The sequence below is a fragment of the Chelonia mydas genome, chromosome 1 (genome assembly GCF_015237465.2).
Source record: "Chelonia mydas isolate rCheMyd1 chromosome 1, rCheMyd1.pri.v2, whole genome shotgun sequence".
Classification (NCBI taxonomy): domain Eukaryota; kingdom Metazoa; phylum Chordata; order Testudines; family Cheloniidae; genus Chelonia; species Chelonia mydas.
Genome location: NC_057849.1, coordinates 342,267,211 through 342,290,243, shown reverse-complemented (window position 1 = coordinate 342,290,243; position 23,033 = coordinate 342,267,211). Strand labels below are relative to the sequence as shown.

The window sequence follows — 23,033 nt, the reverse complement described above, 5'->3', positions numbered from 1 at the left end:
ATCCTGGGATCTATGGGATGAGGGGCACCATATGAATTCAGAATTATTACCACTTGCCAGAGCGAAAGGAGCGGGGGTAGATTTAGGGAACCAGTTCTGGCTACAGAACGGCCTCCTCTTTCTCTGCATTGACCTGCTGGAGAGGGGTTAACCCAGCAGGGCTTGGGCAAGCTCCTGCACGTTCAGACGCTTCTTCAAACTTCTTGGGTTGGCCAAACTGGGCTGGAAACTCATGGTGTGATTCCCGGGTCACTGTGAGCACGGCCTGGGCCTCCCAGTCCCAGCAGAAGTGCGGTCAAGGCATCACAGGTTCCATGGGGCCTTGTAGAAAATGACCCGTGGGAGGCCCTGCAGCCATGATTGGATCCTCCCCCTCCTCTAAGCTCCCTCATGCCTGCCTGGAGCCCCCTGACCTGTGGACAAAGCAGCCTGGCTCTTTCCAAGGTGCCAGAGCTTCTGGTGCGACACCCTGCGCCTGGTGGTGGAGCAGGAAATGTACTTGGGGAACTCCACCCACTGTGGGTCCGCTGGCAGGGAATCGGGGGAGGTGTTGTGCCCATGTGTGGGGAGCAGGGACCCCAGCAGAACAGAACTGTGTAACACTGCCCAGGCCTAAGGCTGCGTGTCACTGGTCAGCCCCACCCCTGAAAGGAAGGAGCGCCAGACAGCTGAGGGGGAAAAGAAAAAAAAAAAAAAAAGTGAAAGATTTTATTACTACCTGTCATCACATCCCCAAGCCAGCAGGGCCCTGGCACATAGGCCCCTGTATGGTGTGCAGTGAGGGACAGGCCTCGGCCCCTCTGCTGCACTCACCAATGAAATGGACGTAGTTCCTTGGCAGAAAAGATCCCCCCCGCATGGAGCCCGCTCTGGTTGGAGGTGGGGGAAATGCAGACCCGGTGGGGGGCTATCCAAAGCCGGTGGCTCCGAGAGCTGCAGTGGCAGCTTGCAAGAAGGGTGTAGGCTTCGGCAAACGTGCCCGTATGCTCACCCGGGATTTCAAATCAAACTGCCGTCGGCTGCGGTTTACAGCCAGGGCCGAGTGTGGCCCTCACACCGTGCTTTGGCCACCCACAAATTACCTGCATCCCCAAGGAAAGGGCTCCCGCTGCTCGCCGGGCCTGGAGGAGCATCTCCAGGAGCTGCCTGGCAAGCAACTGCCAAGCAGCTCTCTCTCTAACCCAACCCAACGTCCCATGCTGCCTGTCTGGCAGGCATTCCCTGGCCAGGGCCAAGCGTCTTCAAGAGGAGCACGCGGCTTCCCACTGCCGGAATATCCGGAACACCTTGCAGGATTTTACCGAGAGGCTCTGGAATAAGAAGGAAACAAGGGGACAATCAGAGGTCAAGTCACTCCAGCAGGGAGTCGCACCCCAATGGCCCAGCTGGGGGGGTTCCCTCTAAAGCCACAGGAGAGAGGACAGACCGAGAAAGTGGTACAGGACAGAACCACCAGTCCTTTCATCCAAGGGTTACACTTGCTGTACAGACACAAGCCCTTATTAGATAACCCATTTTACTGAAGGGGAAACTGAGGCATGGAATGGGGCAGTGATAGAGTCGGCGCCAGGAATAGAACTGAGATCTCCTGATTCCCAGGCCTGGGCACTAACCTCCAGCCTATGCTTGTTCCACCAGCCTGATAAAGTATCTGTCAAACTCTAGGAGCTTTCAGCAGCTTGCCCAGATGACAGCTGGACAGACACCCAGCAATTCTGCCCATGACACAAATCGCTTGAATCTTCAAAGACAAATGCTGAAACCCCAACCCCCCCGCCCCGCCCCAAGCTAGAACAAAGGCCATTCTCCAGCACAAGCGGTTTGTCAGTTTTACTCCCCCCGACGCCTCTCTTTTGGGGTAGCTCAGGCCAGTTTTGGCTAAGATAGAGGTAGCGATGTCAAAAAACAGGCTTATAATGGGAAGCTAGATTCATCCTTCTCTACAGAGACTATCATCTCTCCATAGCTATGCCGACAGTCCCTCTCTGACATGGTGGATTTATATACGCATGTGTGCTGCGTACAGGGTTGCTGTAAATATCTTCAGCACCTTCTACACTGTCCGGGCTCTGGTTTCACCTTCACTTTCCCCCTGGATAGACAGACTCACCTGACTCCATCTGTGTAAGTTACTAGCAGCTTCAGGCTCCTGCTAATTCTTCCCTTAGAGAGCTGGGGCAGTTTGAGTCAGTGGGTTTGTGGAGCTGGAAAGTGGATGACGCTCCAGCTGCTTCTGAATGGGCACGTAGATGCCAGCGAGCGTGCGTCAGTCAGGGCTACTAGAATCAAAACCCTTTCTGGCGGATCAGAACCAAGCTGCCCCAATTTTGTATGTAGGATCTCAGCCCAAAGTAGAATTTTAATGCCAAGTTTGGAGCAAACTGGAGTAGGCCTTTGGGAGATCGGGGGGGGCGGGGTTCAAAAGTTGAGGTGGGTTTCAGTTTTGGGATCTCAATTCATAGAATGTTAGGGTTGGAACAGACCTCAGGAGGTCATCTAGTCCAATCCCCTGCTCCCTTTGGGAAATTGGGGGGGTTCAAAGATTGAGGTGGGTTTCAGTTTTGGGATCTCAATTCATAAAATCATAGAATATCAGGGTTGGAAGAGACCTCAGGAGGTCATCTAGTCCAATCCCCTGCTCAAAGCAGGACCAACCCCAACTAAATCATCCCAGCCAGGGCTTTGCTAGAGCTCTCACCACAAGCTCTGCGTCAGCTGCTCTGTTTGATTTCCTGGCGGCCAGGAGAACATTCAGCACCACCTGCCAGCCAGGCTCCGTCTTCACAGACGTCAGCTCCAATTGGTCGCTGATGTCCCCTGAGATAGCCTTCTCCTGCACTGGGTTGACCCAAGGGCACCAGTCGCGGTGCTGAGAGCTGGGATCAAAGAAGCTTCTAGTGGGAGTGTCCTGCAGGGAGAGGAGTGACAACTTGTTTTAAAGAGACGTTATTAACAATAATACAGTCAGACACTGATTTAAAATCACCCCCAACTCCAGTCTCCAAAGCCATGCTGGGGAGCCCTCTCCAGGGCAGCAGAGAACAGCAGAGCACCACCACCTAGGACACGGGTGTCATTCAGCTCCAGGGATGTCTGGGGAAGGGTAGGTTCCACCCCACAGCCTGGGTGGAAAGTATTTGATAACTGCCAGTGAAAGAAGCACATTCAGTGGACCCTGCAGCAGCCCTCTCACATCTCCCATTCGTGCACCTGAGCACTGAGCTGGAGGGGCCGTCTTTAAGAGTGTTTCCATGGCCCCTCTGTTGAGGTTTAAGGGAGCAAATTCACTGCAATGATGGTGCTTTGATAAGGTGACACCTGTCCCACCAACAAGAATACCACTCCATGACCCCGATTTGTTACACAAAGGCCACCAAGCAGCTACCAGAGGGAAGCGACTTCCCATCACAACCAGGCCTATCTGGATTCAAATCGACAACCTAGAGGTATCTTCCTCCCAATCCCGCCTGGGCCTGCAAAAGGATCTGACTTTGCCAGATTTGAGAAGAGGCAGAAGGTTTAATTTCCCCAAGCTGGATAGAAAGATAGAAACTAACTGGAAGGGATGGTGGTGATGTTCTCTCTACTTCAGGGGATGTAGCCAGGACAGAGTAACACATGGAAGAGGAAGCCAGTTGCAAGGACATTGCCAGCAGCAGGGAAAACCTGACCTGGGTTCTTGAGAGAGTGGCAAATCCTCTCGGGCGCGTGGCCAGGCACTCACCGAACTACTGGAAGAGCAGAGGCGCGCCCGCTTGGCTCTCCTATGGGGGCTGGATGGCACCTCCACGCTGTCCCCCTGCCCCATGCTGCGGGTTACCGGGCGGCTCCTCGTTGACGGGCTTGATGCCTCTGGCTCGGCCCGGTCCACGGGGCTCGAGCTATCCCAGCTCCGCATACGGGCTGTCACGGGGGATGGGCTCTTCTCGTGCTACCAGTGGGAAGGAGGGAGGGGAAAGTTAGCTCCCGATGGACAGCAGAGTTCCCATGGCCACCAGCACTTCCTCAGCTGCTGGAGGAAGGGACCTGCACTCGAAGCACAGGAGATCCTCGCGCCTAGTACTGCTCAGCCCAGCTCTAGAGCCTGGTTAGGTGCTGTAGGGAGCAGATCCGAGTGGCTGGCACATCACTTACCTCTCTTCCCCAGTCCAACCGATCCATACACAGCCAGCCTTACCCAAACGCAGCTTGACGCTTTCGGGGAGACCTTTGTTCGGAGAGCACGTTTCCAGGGCTGGCCCCAGACAACCAGCCTGAAAAGACCCATGAGTGCGGGACGAAAGACGGCACAGGCCACTGCCCATAACAAACACGGCTTGCTGCCCCTCGCCTTCCACCTGCAAGGCCCTGCGGAGGCTTCCTGACCTCTGGCGCCAGCACCATTGCAGGAGAGGTGGACGTGCTGCATTGAGCCTAGCTGTCATACTTCCTCCCCCACAGGAGGTGGCGCTGTGGCCGGGGTAAGGGTTTTAGCACTTTCGGCAGAGTCCACGCCCAATTAGCTTGCAGCGATGTGAGTGACGGATCCTAGGGCGTGCAACTGTAAAAATGCATCAAAATGCAACCACCACCCAGCCAGGAAATGAGCGTTTACACGGGCGCTACAGAACGCCCTGGGATTTATTCCGTGCTCATCCCCAGGCATCTGAACGCAGCTAGCCTTCGGACTCCCTGAGCAAACGACAGCATTCGCATCCCCACTCCGCAAAAAAACCCGCTGGGGCTCTCGAACAAAGGGGATTCTCCCCACCCTCTAGGCTTTGCCCCAGCTACCTTGCCAATGGGCTGGATACAACTTCAGTGCCATTCCCAAAGCGGGCAGACGCAACTAGACACTCCCAGAACGAGCCTGCTCGCTGAATTTTCAGGGGTAGCTCTGGGATGACGGACAGAGCGCACGTTGGGGCGTTGGGGGCATTTTCCCCCTGACTCACTGCGAGATTTTGACTGCCCCAGAGAGATGTATAAATAAAAACAGTCAGAGGCCAACATTTTCAAAAGCTGCATTGATGGAGGTGCCTGGATTTCAGAGACCCATGGGGGCGGATTCTCATTGGCGCTGAGCACCTACAGCTCTGAGTAAGTCACTGAGAGCTGAGGGTGCTCAGCGCTTCGGCAAACCTGGCCTAAGATGCAGGCAATCGATGGCCGCTTTGGAAAGTTTGGGCCGTAGAGAAAATTCCAGCCTGTGGGGCCCACAGTCAGGCACCTCCCACCGGCACTTTAAAAAGAGACAGAAGTAACCCCTTCCTCCTCTTCCCTAGTGGTCTCTCCCAGGGACCTGGCTTCAATCTGCACGGGTGAGAGGGACAGGTGCTCACAGCACACGATGCTCTCTGATTTATAATGAAATCCTTCAGTCCTGCTGTTTTTGCAGCTTCATCTCCCGTCACTCTGCAACAGCAAAGCTGGGGCTGCTCTGTGAACTTGGCCTTGATAAACTTGGCCTGGATAACGGCACCAAAGCTCTCTTTCATGCCATCACACAAGAGAGGGATGAAAGGATGCAGGTCTGCAGGGGGTCGCCCCAGAAAAGCGGCGAGACTGGAAACATGGCAGCACGACAGAGCCCAGGCTGCGGGAGAGCTGCCTTGGAGCCTTGAAGAGACTAATCCGACCCCGAGCGCAAAAGCGCCAGTGTATCAATAACCTGCTTAAAGAGATGCCTGGTGCTTGGGCATCGGAACCAGATTCCACTGGAAAGAATGCTCATGTCTGCAGATCTGGATCAAACAAGGAGCCATCTTCACTGGGGGGCAATGGCAAAAGGAGGCTGCCAGCGACTGTGTTGTAAATCAGAAATCCACCCCAAGTACCCACCTGGGACCAGATCCTGACCCCAGTTAAAATGGTGCAAATCTGGAGTAGCCGCAGAGCACGGTGCTGTAATATAGTCAGACACTTCTCTACCTGCAGAGTCCAGGCCAAAATTTAGGGAGACTCCCTGTGATTAAGCAGCACGGGCTAGGTTTAGTTTCTGGAGTTGGGAGCCAGAGAAAACCACTGGGTTTTGTCCACGTTCAGTGGCCTCTTTAAAGAGTCCCCGGCACGTTCATCACAACTGAGCCCAGCCTCTTGTCTAGCACAAGGGCCAGGACAGTGGCCATTTGGGGGGATTTATCCTCTCAGCAGAATGCGTGATTCCCACAGCCTCCCCCCATCAGCCATCCCCACCAGGTGGCACTTGGAGGCTGCTTTCCAGCAGGATTACAGCAGTGCTAAGTTTCAGAATAACAGCCGTGTTAGTCTGTATTCGCAAAAAGAAAAGGAGTACTTGTGGCACCTTAGAGACTAACCAATTTATTTGAGCATAAGCTTAAGTGAGCTGTAGCTCACGAAAGCTTATGCTCAAATACATTAGCAGTGCTAAGGGAAGTCCCTACCTGGCCTTAAACCACCTGATCATGTCGCTTTAACATTCCCAAGAAGGATGTTCTAATTTCAGATCTACGCAGGGAGCTCCACCCCAGCAAACCAACCCGCTGGTGGAGGGCTGCCTGAGCTCTTTGCAGTCAGGGACCTGGCTTCAGTTGGCCAAAGCAGAGGGGGGTCACTAGAGTGTGAGAAGCCCACTCGTCTTTTCTGCTGCAGCCGTCCCAACCCACCTGGCTCAGCGGCCATGAGCAGGACCCAAACCGAGATCCCATGAGTGGCAACACATGGGGCTGTCACTAGACCAGGGGCGGGCGAACTTTTTGGCCTGAGGGCCACATCGGGTTTCCAAAATTGTATGGAGGGTTGGTTGGGGAGGCTGTGTCCACAAACAGCCAGGTGTGGCCTGACCCCTATCCGACCTCTCCTGCTTCTCGCCCCGTCGGCCCCGCCGGGACTCCAACCCCATCCACCCTCCCTGTCCCCTGACCGCCCCGGAGCCCCTGCCCCTGACTGCTCCCCACCGCCCCATCTAACCCCTCCTCTCACTCCTGACTGCCCCCCCGGACCTCTGCCCCATCCAACCACCCCTTCTCCCTGACTGCCCCCAGAACCCCTGCCCCTGACCACCCCCTACCGCCCCATCCAACCCCCCCCCCCGATGACTGCTCTCCCAGGACCCCTGCCCCCATTCAATCCCCCTGTTCCCTGCCCTCTGACCCCTATCCACACCCCCTCTCCCACCCCCTCCCCCAACCACCACTTCGAACTCCCCTGCCTTCTATCCAACCCCCCATGCTTCCTGCCCCCTTACCGCGCTGCCTGGAGCACCGGTGGCTGGCGGCTCTGCACCTGCGCTGCCCGGCAAGAGCTCGCAGCCCCGCCGCCCAGGGCATTGTGCCGGCGGCACAGTGAGCTGAGGCTGCGGGGGAGGGGGAACAGCAGGGGAGGGGCTGGGGGCAGCCTCCCAGGCCAGGAGCTCAGGGGCCAGGCAGGAGGGTCCCGTGGGCCGGATGTGGCCCATGGGCTGTAGTTTGCCCAGCTCTGCACTAGACCATCATGCTGGCCCAGACATTTTTCTCCTTCCCTAGGACATACATCTCACTCTATACAAACAGCACGTCTGAAGCTGGGATAGTAAATACACTGCCATGAAGGCCTTCGATACACATTGCAATCACAGGTCTTTTCACAAGGCCACAGGGCTTCAGCGCACACAGATTTGCTAGTTGTCTCAATCTCTCTCCAAACCTCCTTCCCAGAGAAAGGACCTGGAGGGACCTCTCCGACCGAGAGAGGTGAAGCTTACCTGCTCTGAGCCTGGAGGAAACGTCGTGTCCTGGCTCCTCGTGATCATCCTGCGGGGAGACGTGGGCACCAGTGGGGCTCGGTCCGTGCGCGCCTCTGTGGGCGTGGTGGGAGTGCTGCTGAGTCCAAAGGAAGAGTCCAACTCGAGCATGGAAGACTCAATCTGATGGAAACCCCACAGCCCCACCTTCCTCATGCAGCGGGAACACGTGATCACCGGGAGGTGCATGGACCCTGACGAAGGGCTGTGGGTTGGAGGCAGGGTAGAGCGGAGTGAGGAAAGAAAGTCAGGAACAAATCTAGGCACTCCCTCAAAATGGATACCGATTTTTAGAATAAGCAGCTGTATTTGATCGACTAAACATTTAGTCCAGTGGTCCCCAAATGTCTGAAAGCTGAGCTCCCACTTCCGGGAAACCCATCGCACACCCCCGCCAGGCGTTAAAAGCCTACACATTTTAAATCTATACACCAACTTGCACACACAGCTCAGTTAGCTCTTCGCATGGTCCTTCCTTTCCTTTCTTCCATGCTTTGATAATCAGTGAAATAATCAGCAGTGTTGACGTCTATTTGAAATACCATCATTGGCATCTAAGTTAACAGGGCAGTTGACAGCTCAGAGCTATTGTTTCAGGCTCTCTGCAAACTCAGGCAGATGTCTATCTCTGCAGCAGTTACCTCACTTCATTGTTTGTTTGGGGGGTTTTCTGTGCAACCATAGCAGCTAGAGGACGACACTTGTTAAACATTGGAAGATCAGGCCCTGGAGAGGCAATATTGGAGAGGACAGTCCTTTGTGTTCCAGCCCCCTCAGTTTCTGACAGGTTTCATAGCAAATTACAGCAAAGTGCTACCTACATTTTGAAGCACGTGTATGACATTTACAAACAGCATTTTAGCTTTCACCGTCAGATATTAGTCACCTACTGACCTGTAACCCCAGCCACAGAGGGCCAGGATGCAGGCGGGGACATGTACTTGAAAGATGTCAGAGCCCAATTTCATTGGTGTTTTCTCCCCTTCGGTTTTGCATTCAAGTTCCTCCTCGATCAGATGCAGGAGAAGGCTGATTTTATCTTCTGTCAAGGACTGCAGAGGACACACAACTCAGTCACTGTCTGGGCGGGTCACGAGCCATGCTTGTGCTCCCTCAGACAGAGTTCCAATACACGGGGCACACTTGGAGCAAAGACTGTCTCTATTTGTACAGCACCTAGCACAGTGGGGCTCTGATCTCAGTACTACTGTACTATAAATAAATGATTATAATGTTGCAATCAGGAAAGTGGCTATGGAAAAAATGGCATCTTCGTACTCCTCAGATGAGTTCCCTGGGTGCTTCCAGAATCAGAGCGGCTGACATTAGCGACCATTGTAAGTTTCTACTCCTGTTAGCTCTTCAGAACCAACACAGAGAGGGGGATGAAGTCTATCCTGCCTCATGCACGATCAACAGAATCATCAACAAAGTTCTGATCACTGGACTAACCTCCACCCCCCAGAAGGCTGCACAGGTGAAATGGAAAGTGGAATGTGGCCTGCAGAATCTTCGTTACTAGCGATGATGCAGGAGCCAGAATGAACCCAGCTTGACTCTCAGATCCCAAAGGGCAGGGGCAGTGTGTGCGCGTGTGTGTGTAAACTGAGTACATTAATGGGGAATTGCTGAGACACAATGAGGAAGGAGCCCCAGGGTCCCATTGTCAGGGAGGCCCTTTTCAGAACAGAGATTGAGAAAGGAGACAGATGGGATACAGAAAATGTGTTCATTGCCCACTGCCTATGTCCCTTATGGATTTTAAGCCTAAGCCAATACATATGCTATCCATGGAGATAGTGAAGTCAACCATTTCCACTGTTATTCCTTTCCACCCAACTGATGAACCCTTGGTTCCAGCAAATAAGTTCCACCCTGGTGTCATACTGAGAGACAACCAAACACCCGACTATAGCAATGGGCCTTAGCACATGGCTGATGGGCACTAGACCCAGTGCTCTGGGCAACCCTTAGAAGATGAGCGTTTATAGGCTGCTACTTTCTGGTTGCTCTACCTTACAATCCCCGTGCAGCTAACGAGACAAGGCTGGTGGCTACTTCCTGCTCAGGACACCTCACTGATTCATGCAAGTAACTGTTATCGAGGTGAGGGTCTGCTGGTAGGCTTGGCCTCCTTCCCTCTGCAGCTAAGAGCATGCTGTACAAAAAGGAGTCCACGGCCTCCTTCCCATGAAGCGTTTCCACATGGAGCAGTGGGAGCCTGAGGCTGCTGACATCTTTATGCACATTTGCAACATTGTGACACAAAAACCCACTTTCGGGGGCTGCCTCCCCAAACTGTGCGATTAATGGACACAATTTTTAAAACCATCTTGAAAAAACCTGAGGAAATTCCAAACCAAAACCTTTGTTAGGAGAATGCTGCGGTTGCAAAATTAAGCACTCAAACATCAGCGAACACCTCAGGTTACCCATGCAGACTATTAAAACTGTAGGATGATGCACGTGCAAAGGGCAGAGCTAAGGTTACCCAGGCAACTCTCAACTTTAGCCTTTCTTGGCTTCTGAGGTCTCAACATTAACGATATTTTTTATATAATGCCAGCATGCCAGGCACCTTCATCTAACCCCCACCCCACCTTTCTCCCAATGGTGAACGCAAACTCACCATATTTTTCAGATCCTCTGGTTTCAGAGAGGGCAGCTGAAGTTCTAGCTGACACAGGCTTTGAAAGCGATCCAGGAAGTCACTGACAAGGGCTATGGGCTCGCCAACCAGTAAAATGGCAAAGCGATCTATTGGGAAGCAAAAAGCAGGAGGCTTCAGTTTCAATACAGATCCCTGCATGCTCGTCATTTCAGACAGAAGAGGAATCAGTGATGCCAAATTAAAAATAAGGGTCTTCCTGCCATTAGAAGGCCAAGCACAAAAAGGAGCATGGACCTACTATTTTGTTCTTTTTCAGGTCACCTTTAAGCCTGATCCATTGCTGAAACGTGGCCCAACTTCCTAGTGAAGCGAGGGCTTTAAAAAAGATAAATTCTCTAACCCCTTTACAAATGCCCTGAGTCCCGCAATCCCCTCCACGTCCCAATTACAGTTTTTAACTGTCATCTCTCTGTAAAAAGGGACTGTAACAACCTTGAAGGTAGGTGCTATTGAAGGCAATGCTATGAGAAGGCCAATACAAAAGGACAGGGGAGTAACACTAGAAAGGAAGAAAGAGAGCACATTCTTGGACTGTCACCCAGGTTGGACTTAGTGACACCTACCTGGGCAGGGGCTGTCGGGCCAGAAACAGAACTTCTCATGGGCCGTACACAAAGCTTTCTTCAGCTCCGCACACCTCTCCTTGTCTGAAAGGCAAACAGCACTGAAATTTACGTAGCTGCAGAATAATCTTCCACAGGAAGCATGTTGAATGTTTCAATCTAGTTGGACAAAGCTCAGGAGAAGAGGGATGACTGGATGACAGCTAACAGGGTGTCTGTAGCTCTAATGTCTAGGGTGCTGTCATTTTGATTGATATTTGAATGGATGGCTGCACACAAATCTGGCCTGCAGAAACCCTGAAAAGTTACTTACTGCAGATGTTAACATCTCATCTTAAACCATCTCCTGTTCCCTTCCCCTTGTCCTATAGCAGGACCCCATCCCGTTGGGGGCAGACTGCCTCATACTCTCTGACCCACCAGCTCTTCTTCCCTGCAGATAACTCTGCTGAGCCCCACACTCATTTCTCCCTACCCTGTCTTACCTTCGGACTTGCTCTCTCTTCCCACACTGGTTCATGCTCTGAGGGAGCTGTCAGGAACCAGCAGCAGTGGGGAGCAGGGCAGGTTACAAGAGAAAGAAGGGGGCATTCTCAGCCAGGCAAAACCTATTCCACCTCCCTGCAGCCACAAACCCTCCCTCTCCCTTAGCACATTGCCCCCCAGTGCTCATCATGAAACGGTAGGAGTTTGCCAATGTCCAGGTGATGTGGACTTGGAAATTAAGAACTTGACCAAAAGAAGCAGAAAGCTCCAGTTTCAATTGCGGGTGTAGGTTAATATGGTCTCAAGGCAAAGGAATGTACAGGGAAGGAGAGCAAGTTAAAGGGCAGTGAAACCATCGTACTCCAAGGCTAAGGGAAAAACTTGAGATTGGTTGCTAGACTAGAAAAAACAACATAAAGTGAACACAACAGGTAGAGAGAGTTTAACTGCTAACAACTCCCCATAAATTCTTTGTTACAAAGGAAATGCCAGACTGGCTCAGAGCAGTGGCCCATTATTATTTGTATTGCCATAGCATCTAGGAGCCCGAGGCATGGACCAGGATATCTTTGTGTTAGGCGCTGTCCAAGCACAGAACAAAAAGATAGTCCCTGCAGTGGGCAGTACCAGCTGCTTCAGGACATGGTGCAAGAAACCCTGCAGTAGGCACTTATGGAATAACCTGCCCCCAGGGAAATCTCTTCCCAGCCCCTAGTAGTAGAGCTCAGTTGATGCCCTAAAGCAGGAGGTTTTATGATCGTTAAAACCCAAGGGTGTTTTTAAACTTGGGTGCATGAACTTAAACCTGCTAAATAAGTGGCTCCATTTTCAGAGCTACCAAATAGCCCCAGCTTCTATTGAAAATACCAAATGTAAATGCCCAAGTATGAATTTAGGGGCCTGCTCTAGGTACTTTGATGTGAAATCTTTAATTTTATTTCCAGATTAGGAACTAAGCAATCATCTGTATGGAGAGACTGTTGTACGTACACTTGTTGAAGTCAAATGCCAGCTGCAAACTTGCACAAAGGAAGGCCTGGCAGCTGGAGCACTTCAGCATGTCACTCTCTATATTGGTCCATCCATATTTGGCACATATCAGGGGGGACAGGTCATGAGGTTTGCCTGCCCACTTCAAAGAGTGCTCATGTTAAGGACAACAATACAGAGACATCACAACTGTATTCAGCTAAATACTTGGGCCAACCAAACAATTCACCTGGGTCTTTATTGAAGGACACCTTTTCCACCTTTTAAGAAATGGAGTGGCTGGGTGAAGAGACATGCATGGAGGTTGACTGCCATGAGAAATTCAGGGTTGGTTTTTGGGGGGAGTGTATGGATAGGTCAGCTTTTGACACAGAAAGCTCAGCACCAAAAAGGATATAGTAAACGTTTCTACTCTGCTGAAGAAGGCTTCTTTACTAGTTGTCTCCAAAGGAAGAGCATCTGTTTGTGAAGATCCATTAGTTGATTCTGACAAGGCAGATGTGTCCTTTCTGAAATAAAGCAACAGGTCAGCAAGCAAAGTCCCTTTGCCTTCTGTGTAAAGATTTCATTAATGTTCTAGAAAAATGCATATTACAGCAATGAGTCCACGACACCTCTACCAATCTCACCCTTCAAGTTTAACCTCAAAACAAATTTCTTCCAAAAGTCCTATAAACCCTAGATTCTAAGAAGTGTTAACAAAACAAAGGCCAATTAAGTGGAACAAAGATGTACACTAAACATCAGCGCTCAATCTCCTGACACTGATCAGTAACAGCTGGTAACATACATTTTCCATGAGGGTTCCCACACCTCTTTTCCAAATCTGGTGAAGTAATATGGAAAACTGATACTAAATCTGAGAACTTTGCGATGAAGCAGCATGATTCTGTGGCTTAAACTGCAGCAAGGGAGGTTTAGGTTGGACACCAGGAAAATCTTTCTATCAGGATAGTTAAGCACAGGAACAAATTGCCTAGGGAGAGTGGGGAATCTCCATCATTGTCTAACCTGTTCTTAAAAATCTCCAAACACCTGTCAGGAATGGTCTAACTCAGTGGTTCTCAAACTTTTGTACTGGTGACCCCTTTCACATAGCAAGCCTCTGAGTGCGACCCCCCCCCTTATAAATATATAAAAAAGTGTTTTAAATTTAACACCATTATAAATGCGGGAGGAAAAGTGGGGTTTGGGGTGGTGGCTGACAGCTCGTGACCCGTCATGTAATAACTTCATGACCCCATGAGGGGTCCAAACCCGCAGTTTGAGAACCCCTGGTCTAGCTACTACGTAGTCTTGCCTTGAGTGCAGGGGCCTGGACTAGATGACCTCTGAAGGTCCCTTCCAGTCCTACAGTTCTATGATTCTATGACAGGGCACAAGACTGGGAGCAAGATGACATTGTTCTCTTCCCATCTCGAGGCTACATTAGCTTCTGGGGTGAACAGAAGACTGAGAGAAAAAGTGTGAATATCGTATTTAATATTTTCTTTTGGTAGCATCCAGAGGCCTTGACTGAGCCTGGGCTGCTTTTGACACCACCAATAACGCCCTCCTTCTTAAAATCTTGTGCTCCCTTGGTTTCTGTAACTCTGTCCTCTCCTGGTTCTCCTCCTATTTCTCTAACTTTTCCTTTCAACACCTCCTTTAGTAGGTCTTCCTCCTCCCCTCTCCATGTGAGAGTCCCCCCTTGTCTTGTCCTCTTCTCCCTTTATATCTTCTTGCTAGATGGTTTCAACCACGATCTTTTCACTGATGAATTACAAACCTTTTTCTTCATTTGTGAGCCTCCATCCAATTCCACATCAGAGCCTGATGCATAGACTTCACCTCCTTAATATGTTGCTGCCAATTTTAAATTAACTGTTGGCCAAACCTGAACTTTTAATATCCTCTCTGAAACCTTCCCCACTCCACCATTCTTAGTCACTTTTGAAAAAAAATACCACAACCCTCCATGTCACCCCAGCCAAAAACTTGGGGGCCATCTTCAGCTCCTACACTTCCTCACCACTCATAACCAGGGCCGTGCTTAAAACTAGCCATGCAGGGAGTCAATTCTGATTCACAATGGGAAAAGAAATCCACTTGAGAGCCAGCCACTGTAAACACAAAGGCTAGTGCAAACTGGACCCAACCATGGGGCTGTGCTGACAACGTGCCAGCTACAATCGGGCCCATCGCAAGGCAAACACCGGCCTCCTCCGCGATGCCAGGGATGAACGGGCAGACGCCTGCCTTTGGCCAGGCAAATAAGAGGCCCAGACTACAATGCTCCTAAAGCCTCTGCCAGGTTCATCGCCCCCCGCCACCCCACTCCCCGGACCGTGAGGGACTGGACCACCCGGGGACCCTCGCTCCAGCCCGGCTCGAAAGGGACACCTCGCCTGCCTGGGCCCGTGTGGCCGTAGCGGTGCCCGCGCTGGCGGCCCGGCTGACCCGGTGTGGGGCTGCTGCCCCCCGCCACTGGGCCCAACGCAGGAGCCACGGGGGGTAACCGGGGCGATGAACCGGGGGCAGCTGTTGTGTGTCCCCCCCAGATCCCCGCTCACCCCTCCGGGCCGGCCTCCTCCGGGGCGATCCCCTCGTCTATCAGCTCCCGGATCTTCTGGGGGGTGACGGCTGGGGACTTCGGTTTGCCCCCCGAGCCCTCCTCGCCCTCCGGGGCCGCAGCGCTGGGCGCCGCCATCTTGGTCCCGCACTGTGTAATCCTCCCCCGCGGAGGAGGGAAACAAGGAGCCGGGGAACTCCCGTTCCGGGCCCACACGGCGGGCGCTCCAGGGCCCTCTCATCTCCATCTCCACCCCCACCCCCGGAGTAAGGGGAGTCGCCTCCCAGGGCGGCCACTGAGCCAGATCCTCCCGCCCCCCTTGCCTAGGGTGACCAGATGTCCCGATTTTATAGGGACAGTCCTGATATTTGGGGCTTTGTCTGATATAGGCACCTATTACCTCCCACCCCCGTCCCGATTTTTCACACTTGCTGTCTGGTTACCCTAGCCTTGCCAGAGGGGGAAGCCTCCAGACCCATCCCCACCACAGGGAGCCTCCCTGAAAAGGAGACAGGGCTTGGGAGGAGCATAAGGGGAGTAAAGAGGAGGGTGCGTCTACACTGCCGGCTCTATAGCGGGGAGCGAGGGTTACTGAGGGCACTGCAGTGGTACAGCTGCACTGCTCTAGCGCTGTAGTGTAGACACTACGGCGATGGAAAAGGAGTTTTTCCATTGCTGTAGTACATCCCCCCGAGAGGCAGTAGTTAAATCAATGGAAGAATTCTTCCATTAATCTAGTTGCGTCTACAGCTGTATTAGGTCAACCTAACTATGCCGCACTGAGATGTTTTACAGCCCTGAGCAATGTAGCTAAGTCAACTTAAGTTTCAGGTGTAGACCAGGCCTTAGAGTCACCTGTGCCTCTAGGGACAGGAGGCAACCTGTTTCTCCCACTGCTGTCTGTCCGGAGCAAGATGTCTGACTCCATCATAAATTGTCTCCATGACAGCAGCATCCTTTTTGATAGGTCATCCCGTGTCCTCCATGCCTTCTCTTCCTTCCAGATGGGATCCAATCTAAGATGCACCTGGTGCTTTTGCCCCAGGGTAACCTGATGACAGGCCCAAACCACTGTAGCCATCTCTGTGTAATTACTGATTCCACAGTCTGCTGACCTGCTCTGCACAACACTTCCACATTAATTACACAATCTCTCTAATGAATTCCCAACATTCTAGACCCACAAAGGCGTTCTGGTTCCTAAGTTCCATTGAGATCAGTCCATAGCTCTTCTTCAGGTCTGGGTTGGTCCAATGAAAAATATTACCTCACCTACCTTGTCTCTCTCATTGAAATCGGTGGTACTAAGGAGCCTAAATACCTTTGTGGATTTGAGCCGAAGCTCCTAAAATCTCCTCCTGCTTCCTGGACCTCTCCTTTTGTGGGAAGATCGCTCCCCTTACTTGTGATTAAGGCAGAAATCCCCAGATCCCCTCGATCCCAGTATTGCTGACCCCAAATCATGACTCAGGCCCCAAAAACTCATGAGTTTTAAAAACGATAATACATGTTGGATTCGTTTTATTTGCCTTCTGGTTTCTGAGCTTTTAGGCATCACATTTTCAAGCTTTTCCCTGCAATCACAAAGGCTAAAAACTTAAAATTTTAAAAAGAGTCTTGGATAGTTGCATGTCTCCAGGAGCTGGGTGTTTAAGACAAACAGCAACTATCATGAGACTCCCAATACAATCAGAGGAGTTTGTGACACTTTGGAACTTTGAGGCATTCAAAATCCAAACCTGGATTCTAATTTTGCACAACCCCAATTTCCTGAACCAAAACTAGATCAAAATGTCACTGACTTTTGGAATCCTGGACGCACAGCTAATTTATTTGTTTGTTTGTTTGTTTGTTTGTTTAGGCTTTTAAGCCCATTTCTGCTGTCAGTGAAAGGAATTTGCAAATATCTGCTCATCAGTTTTAGCCTTCCTCCATTCAAATGGTCTAGATAGAGTATCCCTGGAATACAGTGTGACCAGAGTCAACTTTGTGTGGGAGCTGAGCTCCATGCAGACTGAGATGGATAGAACTAGGGAGATTTTAATTGTCGTTCAGTGAAATACATGACAAAGATCCTTCCCCAACAGAAAGGAAGAATGTTGAAAACTCTCTTAAATAAATAAATAAATTCTTTCAGAGCTTGATCCATTCATTGTGATATTTTACTGCTGATGTAGCAGCACTGGTGTGTTGTTGTGCCTTATGGACTTGTTAGAAGATACTGTCCCTGACCTGAAGAGCAGACAATCTAAGGCCCAGATTTTACAATGACCTCAGAAAGGTTGGACTTCTGAGATGCACATGGAACCCCTTTGACTTCAGTGCGGCTTTGTGGAGGGGTATGGGTCTACCAGCATGGAGATCCTCACAGGGTCAGGGCCTATAAAGATAGATAATACAGCAATGTGGGCATCGAATAGAGGCAACTGAAGGATAGAGGTGTTGAGTTTCTATGTCAATGACTGCTGCACAAACGCATTGCTAGATTAGATTAACTAGGCAGGCAAGGAAGGAGGAGAGATGCTGCCAGATGCTTATGCTTTCAAATCCCAGGAAGTTGAGAGCATTCAGTGCTTGGCAAGGGCTGTTCACTGCTAGCATCACAGCCATTACTGCCCCAAGGATTCAGTTTCTAGGAAAAGACTGGCAGTAGGAACAGAATCTTGTATCTGCAGTAACTCGCTACCCTGGGGTATCATAGAGGCCAGGAAACTAGTTGGATTCAGAAAAGCATTAGACATTTATATGAATAACATCACAGTTGTGTAAGAAAGGATAACAGTATATAAAGGATGTAAACACTGAATCTTCATGCCATAAATCAACCACTAATGAAAAGATTAGGAAGAAGCTTCCCGTACGGGCATTTGATTGCTTAAAGGTCAGTTATAGGGGTTTATACTTTCCTCTAGAGCATCTGATGCTGGCTGCTATGGGAGACAGGAGACCAGATACAGCTGTGTGACTAATGTATTGCAGGTTTTTTGCAATATTTTTCTCTTCCCTCTCCCATGGAATAATTATTAGTGAATAATTTTTTCCATCATTCGATCAGCTCTAATATGGCAACTACAATTAATAATTATTTTATTTTTTATTATTTGCATTGTCGTAGCCCCTAGGAGCCACAGTCATGGATGAGGGCCCCATTGTGCTAGGCACTGTACAAACTCAGAACACAAAGATTGATCAGGCTGCTGCTATGATCAGACCTATACTAGGCCTACACAGAGTGTGGCATTATATACGAATATATATTCAACAACTGCCACAAGGCAGGAGGGAACCCAGTGAATGCTGCTAACAGTGCTTGGTGTGGGACATGCCCCCCGCCTTAGCACCCTGGCTCTCCTAGATAGATACCAGCCCTACAGCTGAAGACAAGGTTCTATGGTTGGTGAGCATTCAGGAGTCGGCTGCCGATTGCTCCTGCCTGATTCCGTAGTGGCGCCCGGAGGACAAGAAAGAGTCGAGGGGGAGGTTCGAGGACCTCGGTTATCAATTGTTCAGGACTGTCTCTACTCCTCTCTTTGGTGACGTTCCTCTCTTTCCCGTCCACCTGCCAAGACGCCGGTCTCCTATTGGCTCCGGCTATTGAAGGCTGCTGCTGATTGGCCTCTCCGTGGGCGCAAGCGAGCGAAGCCCTTCCATCCTCCTCCGGCGGAGGAGGGAGCGGGCGGGGGGCGGAGCCCGAGCAGTGCGGGGAGCGGAGTCGGTCGGGCCATGTCGGCGGCGGAGGGCGGCTGGGACGGGAATCGGCGGCGGGGGGGCGCTGGAGGCAGCGGCTCGGGCGGAGGGTGCAGCGGGGACGGGCCCGGGGCGGCGCCGGCCGGGGGGCTCCTCAACCGCTTCGTCCAGCTGCCGGGCAGGCCCCACCTGGCAGGTGAGTCCGCTCCGGCCTCCCCCACAGCGCCTGGGGCAGCTCCGTGCCCCCCTCCGTGAGGCAGCTCCGCCCCCGAGCAGCCTCCAAGCGGGGGGGTGACCCCATCTGGGGGTCCCTGATAATGCGGAGGGGGCGCCCCACCGCCATGGCACTGCCCCACCTGGAGGGGGGGGTGTCTCTGCTGCCCCGAAAACGGGGACACGCTGGGGCGCGATCGGCTTGAAATGGGGTGGGGCTGACCGTGCTGTACTCATGGGTCCCTCCATCTTTCAGCGGACACAGGCCTCCCATCCTCTCCCTGGGGTGCTGTTGGGGTCCTGGTTTCACAGCCGGGTCCAGGGAAGTACTGAGAGGTCCAGTCACTTGCCCAGGGTCTCTCACAGAATCATAAAAACAAACCCGAAGGACTGAGTCAAGCCCTTTAATTGCACGAGCTGTGAACAGACTGTGTTTGATCTCAAAGGTGCTTTGCTACTACAGCGATGGACCAAGGGAAAGTGCCTGGTTAGAAAACCAGACACTGAATCCGCGCAGCTGGAAGCAGAATCTATAAGCTCTGACTTTAAGACTGCTCTGTCTTTGGCTACAAGATCATTCTTTCATTGTATTTGTTATCAATGTAACTGACACCAATTCAAATGATCTCTTTCTGATGCCAGCAACATACAGTAGTAACACTGACAGTACCAGTGTGAGCTGCAAATTTAGGTGTAAAGGATGTTGCATCTACCAAAGAATGAGTAAAGCTGCTGCTAATTACCTTCATACATACTACTGTTTAAAAGGCCAGCACTTTTCATAAATATTTTGAAATCAGCTGTACTAAATTTGTTTTATAAGACAATCATATACGTTTGGTTCCCTTTAGGAAAAAGAAGAGATAATATCCCTGTTTCTTTCAGTTGAAACCAATTTTGCCTAATAATATGAAGCCACTAACTTCCATTGTTTTCAGAGGATGTTAGGAGCCTAAATACCTTTGTGGATCTGGGCATAGGTGGCTTTAAAAGAGTTAATCTGTCTGTAAAGGCATTCCCTGTCTTTTAAAAACAAGACTTATTATTTTCTACAGTACTGTCTGTTCTTTGCAAATGTCAGAGATCAGGTTGAACTGTCTTGGCAATGCACTCTTCTTACACTCTTCCGATGGTCCTGTTGATTTCTGCTGAATTTAAGCTTTTATAGTTTTGGGGAAAAAAACTGAATGTGAACTGTTGGAGGGCTGTCTTCCTGAATCTGTAGAAAGACAAGCAATCATTATGGAGAAGCGTGAACTATCCCTATTCATCTCAATGTAGTATTTGCTCTGAACGTGATTGGTAACAAGTGTCAAACTTTTCTTGGCTGATCACTCTTGCAGAAACATCCAGTGATTGTGGATATGGTTTGGGGGAAAGTTGTGATAACCTACTCAGTCTGATACCTACCAAATGTTTCCATTCACAGATCTCAAATGTTGGCTGGTATGTAACTATTTGCTTTGAGGTGTTTGTACATCCACCCAATTTGCTTCTTTTCTCTACCATGACATCATCTGCCCTGATTTAACTGCCCTAGATTTCCATAAAGTATGGTGTGATCCTTTTTTGTGTAGAGGTCATTGACATGAATTTATGCCAAAGGCTCTTAGCACACTGTGGAAGGTGGCACATTTGCTAAGGCTTTGCAAATCTATCTTCACCTTCAGTAAGCCCTGTATTCTGTATTATTTCATACAGTTGTGTGGTTTTTTTTTTTTTGGTTTTTTTTTTTTTTTTGCTGGGGGAAGGAGCTAAATTGCAGAAAGTAGAACTAACATTACAAAAGTGAAAGTGCTCTGGGATATTTTCTATTCCTGCCTCAGCTGCTGATTCATTGTGACCTATGGAAAGTCTTAACGTTTATGCCAGTGTCTGCATCTATAAAATGGGAATACTTTTCTCTTTTGAGATCCTTTCAGGAAAAGACTTGGGGGAGGAAGATTAAAATTGTACTTATAAAAGTAACTTGTTCAACAAGGGAAAAACTCTTTGAAGTAATACAGTAAAAACTCTTTAAAATACATTGTAAAAGGATTATAAAGAGTCATACTGTCTCTAGAATCTGATGCAAGAGTCATGCTGATAGACCCGTATTAAGAGAGCAGATATTTGTCCATACAGCAACTGCCAAAAGCTGTACTCGTAGCTTAACAGTTAAAGCTGACTTGAAAAATTAATCCTTTTTGCTTCTCTTACATATAAAGAAGGCCTGAGGTCTTAGAAGGTGGGGGGGAGGGTTTGGGGTGTGTGTATGTATGTGTATGTGTGTTTTCTTGGAGGATTTCTTGGCTGCAGGTTGGGAATATGAATTCTTGTATCTTAATTGAATGTTTGGCATGTGGAGAAAAATTGTCTGTGTTAAAGATTCAGGTTTTCGCTAGGCATGGGAGATTGAGATATTAACAAAGAGTTTTAAATGGTCTGATGAAAATGTCTTCCCTTCCTCAGACTTACTTGGCTTTCACTTTCTTGTGATGACACGTCAGTAATTCAGTAGTCAACATAGTCTTCTGTGCAGACACAATCTGAATATCTAATGTGTCTTTAAAAAAGAGAGAATGTCAAGCCTTTCAGACTTTCTGTATATGTCATAAGGAAGGAGGAAAATAGAGACCACTTTGTTTGCAGGTCCGGTTTAACATTCACGATACAAATTCTTCCCTTTTCCTCTTTTTAGACCCTAACTTACTCCTGTTTGTTACTGTATTTACTTGGTCATTCTTTTTGTAACTAAGCATTACAAATACTGCCTGACCTGCTTTATGACAGGATGCAAGCAGTATCCTGTATGATCTGAAGTTTCTTGTTTCTTTTTTGCTTCCCATATTTGGGATTTTGCCAGTGGAATGGGATTATATAAAATTTGTGGAAAGCAACTTAAAATATTCTGTGCAATGTTATATTTTTTAAGTAACACAAACACAAGCTTTGGGTGAAAAGTTTTTCTCTTTCATGCACTGGTATTCTGAAAAAACACAATTCATACATAATGATAATTCTAATCTAAATATCCTATGAGATTCTTGTGTGTGAGGCTTATGGCCAAGCTGATCAGTCAGTCAACATTGTTTTCGGAGGTTTCCTTTACTCTTAATGCTGGGATATTGTGTCCACTATAGTCCTGTAACTATCTCACTAATCCTGGAAGGTACTCCGTGATCAACTGCACAACTTAAAAATTGCCAGGGTGTCCAGCTGTGATGGAAGGTTTGGAAGATAAGTTTGAGGAACAGAATGGAGAAATAAGCGTGTTCACCAAGTCTTGAAGTGCTGCTTCTGTAGCCTGATCAGATTCAGTGGGGATAGATATCTTAGAAATAACATAAACAGAAGAGACAGTTACAATTTCTAGAAGGGATGAGGTATTGAAGCAGGAAGGAGAGGAAGTTGAGTCTTAGGCCTTGTCTGCATGGGACTTTTGAACGTGTTTGCATTCTCTTGAATGGGTTTTAACTAAAACAGCTTCAAACTTGGTTTGTCTGGCCATTGTTGAAAAGCTGAAACTGCCTTAAAAGGTGAAGGTGGGACCTAAAAGTCAGTATCAATTTGCCCTTTAATTGGTGGTTGCGAGGGCTAAAACTTTGGTTTTGTCTTCTGTAGGGGTCATGCTCCACAGACCTTGCTGATGTCCTCCAGCAACAAAGAAGGAAGTTGGAACTTGACATTCCAAATTTTGAAAATGTGGGTGGGGAAAAGAGAGTATTGAGGGCATGTTTGTGCTTTTTATTGCTTCTTTACATTGCATAAACAATTTTTACTTTACAATTAATCTTCAAGAGGATACTACACCTGGAAGAGTAGGTTGAGCAGTGATGCAAGTTGTGAAGGGAGATGTTGGAACTGCCAATCTTGGAACTATATGAGGCAAGATCCAGACAACGGTCTGTCATGCTCTAGGAATAATTAAATCCAGCTATGCTGGAGGGGGGTTGATCTAAATGATCTCTTAGAGGCTCATTCCAGCCCAGATGAATCTGATACTTGCTTGTAAAGTATAAAGGTTTCATGGTTGTCCTTGGAAACCATGGGGATCCATATTCGAATTGTCTTAAAATATATTTGGATGCTGGTCCCTCACAAGAAAGTCTTCAGATGTTTCAGATAGAGCTTAACTCTCCAGTTAAATGTCAATATTCCTCATCTGTATCC

The 23,033-nt window shown here is 49.5% G+C and overlaps 2 protein-coding genes across 5 annotated transcripts in view; one reads left to right on the top strand and one right to left on the bottom strand.

Annotated features, from left to right (window-relative positions):
• Positions 1–669: 669 nt before the first annotated feature.
• ZC3HC1 (zinc finger C3HC-type containing 1) lies at positions 670–15,302 on the bottom strand. Of its 2 annotated transcripts, XM_027831663.3 has the most exons (10): positions 14,983–15,302; positions 12,828–12,939; positions 12,431–12,581; positions 10,955–11,038; positions 10,350–10,477; positions 8,615–8,772; positions 7,682–7,925; positions 3,725–3,931; positions 2,699–2,908; positions 670–1,310 (listed from the first exon to the last, which is right to left on the bottom strand). In XM_027831663.3, the coding sequence occupies exons 1-10, from the start codon at positions 15,117–15,119 to the stop codon at positions 1,242–1,244; spliced, it is 1,500 nt and encodes a 499-aa protein (XP_027687464.1). In that variant the 5' UTR covers positions 15,120–15,302; the 3' UTR covers positions 670–1,241. The 2 variants fall into 2 exon arrangements, with proteins under 2 accessions (XP_027687464.1, XP_043377164.1); XM_043521229.1 differs by lacking the exon at positions 3,725–3,931.
• A 3,381-nt stretch (positions 15,303–18,683) lies between these two features.
• KLHDC10 (kelch domain containing 10) overlaps positions 18,684–23,033 on the top strand; it is a 33,063-nt gene continuing 28,713 nt past the window's right edge. For 2 of the 3 annotated variants that reach the window (XM_037889410.1, XM_037889409.1), the window contains exon 1: positions 18,690–18,864. In XM_037889410.1, coding sequence (XP_037745338.1) covers positions 18,705–18,864 — 160 coding nt within the window. In that variant the 5' untranslated portion in view covers positions 18,690–18,704. Of the gene's footprint in view, positions 18,865–23,033 lie in introns of all 3 variants that reach the window. The other variant, XM_037889411.2, reaches the window with a different exon arrangement.

What these genes read in the sequence shown, in the direction of transcription:
- ZC3HC1 (XM_027831663.3), bottom strand. Translation starts at nt 15,119, where the DNA reads ATGGCGGCGCCCAGCGCTGCGGCCCCGGAGGGCGAGGAGGGCTCGGGG. An exon ending in GCAGAGTAGAAACGTTTACT is followed by an intron (nt 12,582 to 12,827) that starts ATATCCTTTTTG and finishes TAACATGAGCAC; the next exon opens with TCTTTGAAGTGGGCAGGCAA. An exon ending in CTCTGTGGCTGGGGTTACAG is followed by an intron (nt 7,926 to 8,614) that starts GTCAGTAGGTGA and finishes TCCAACCCACAG; the next exon opens with CCCTTCGTCAGGGTCCATGC.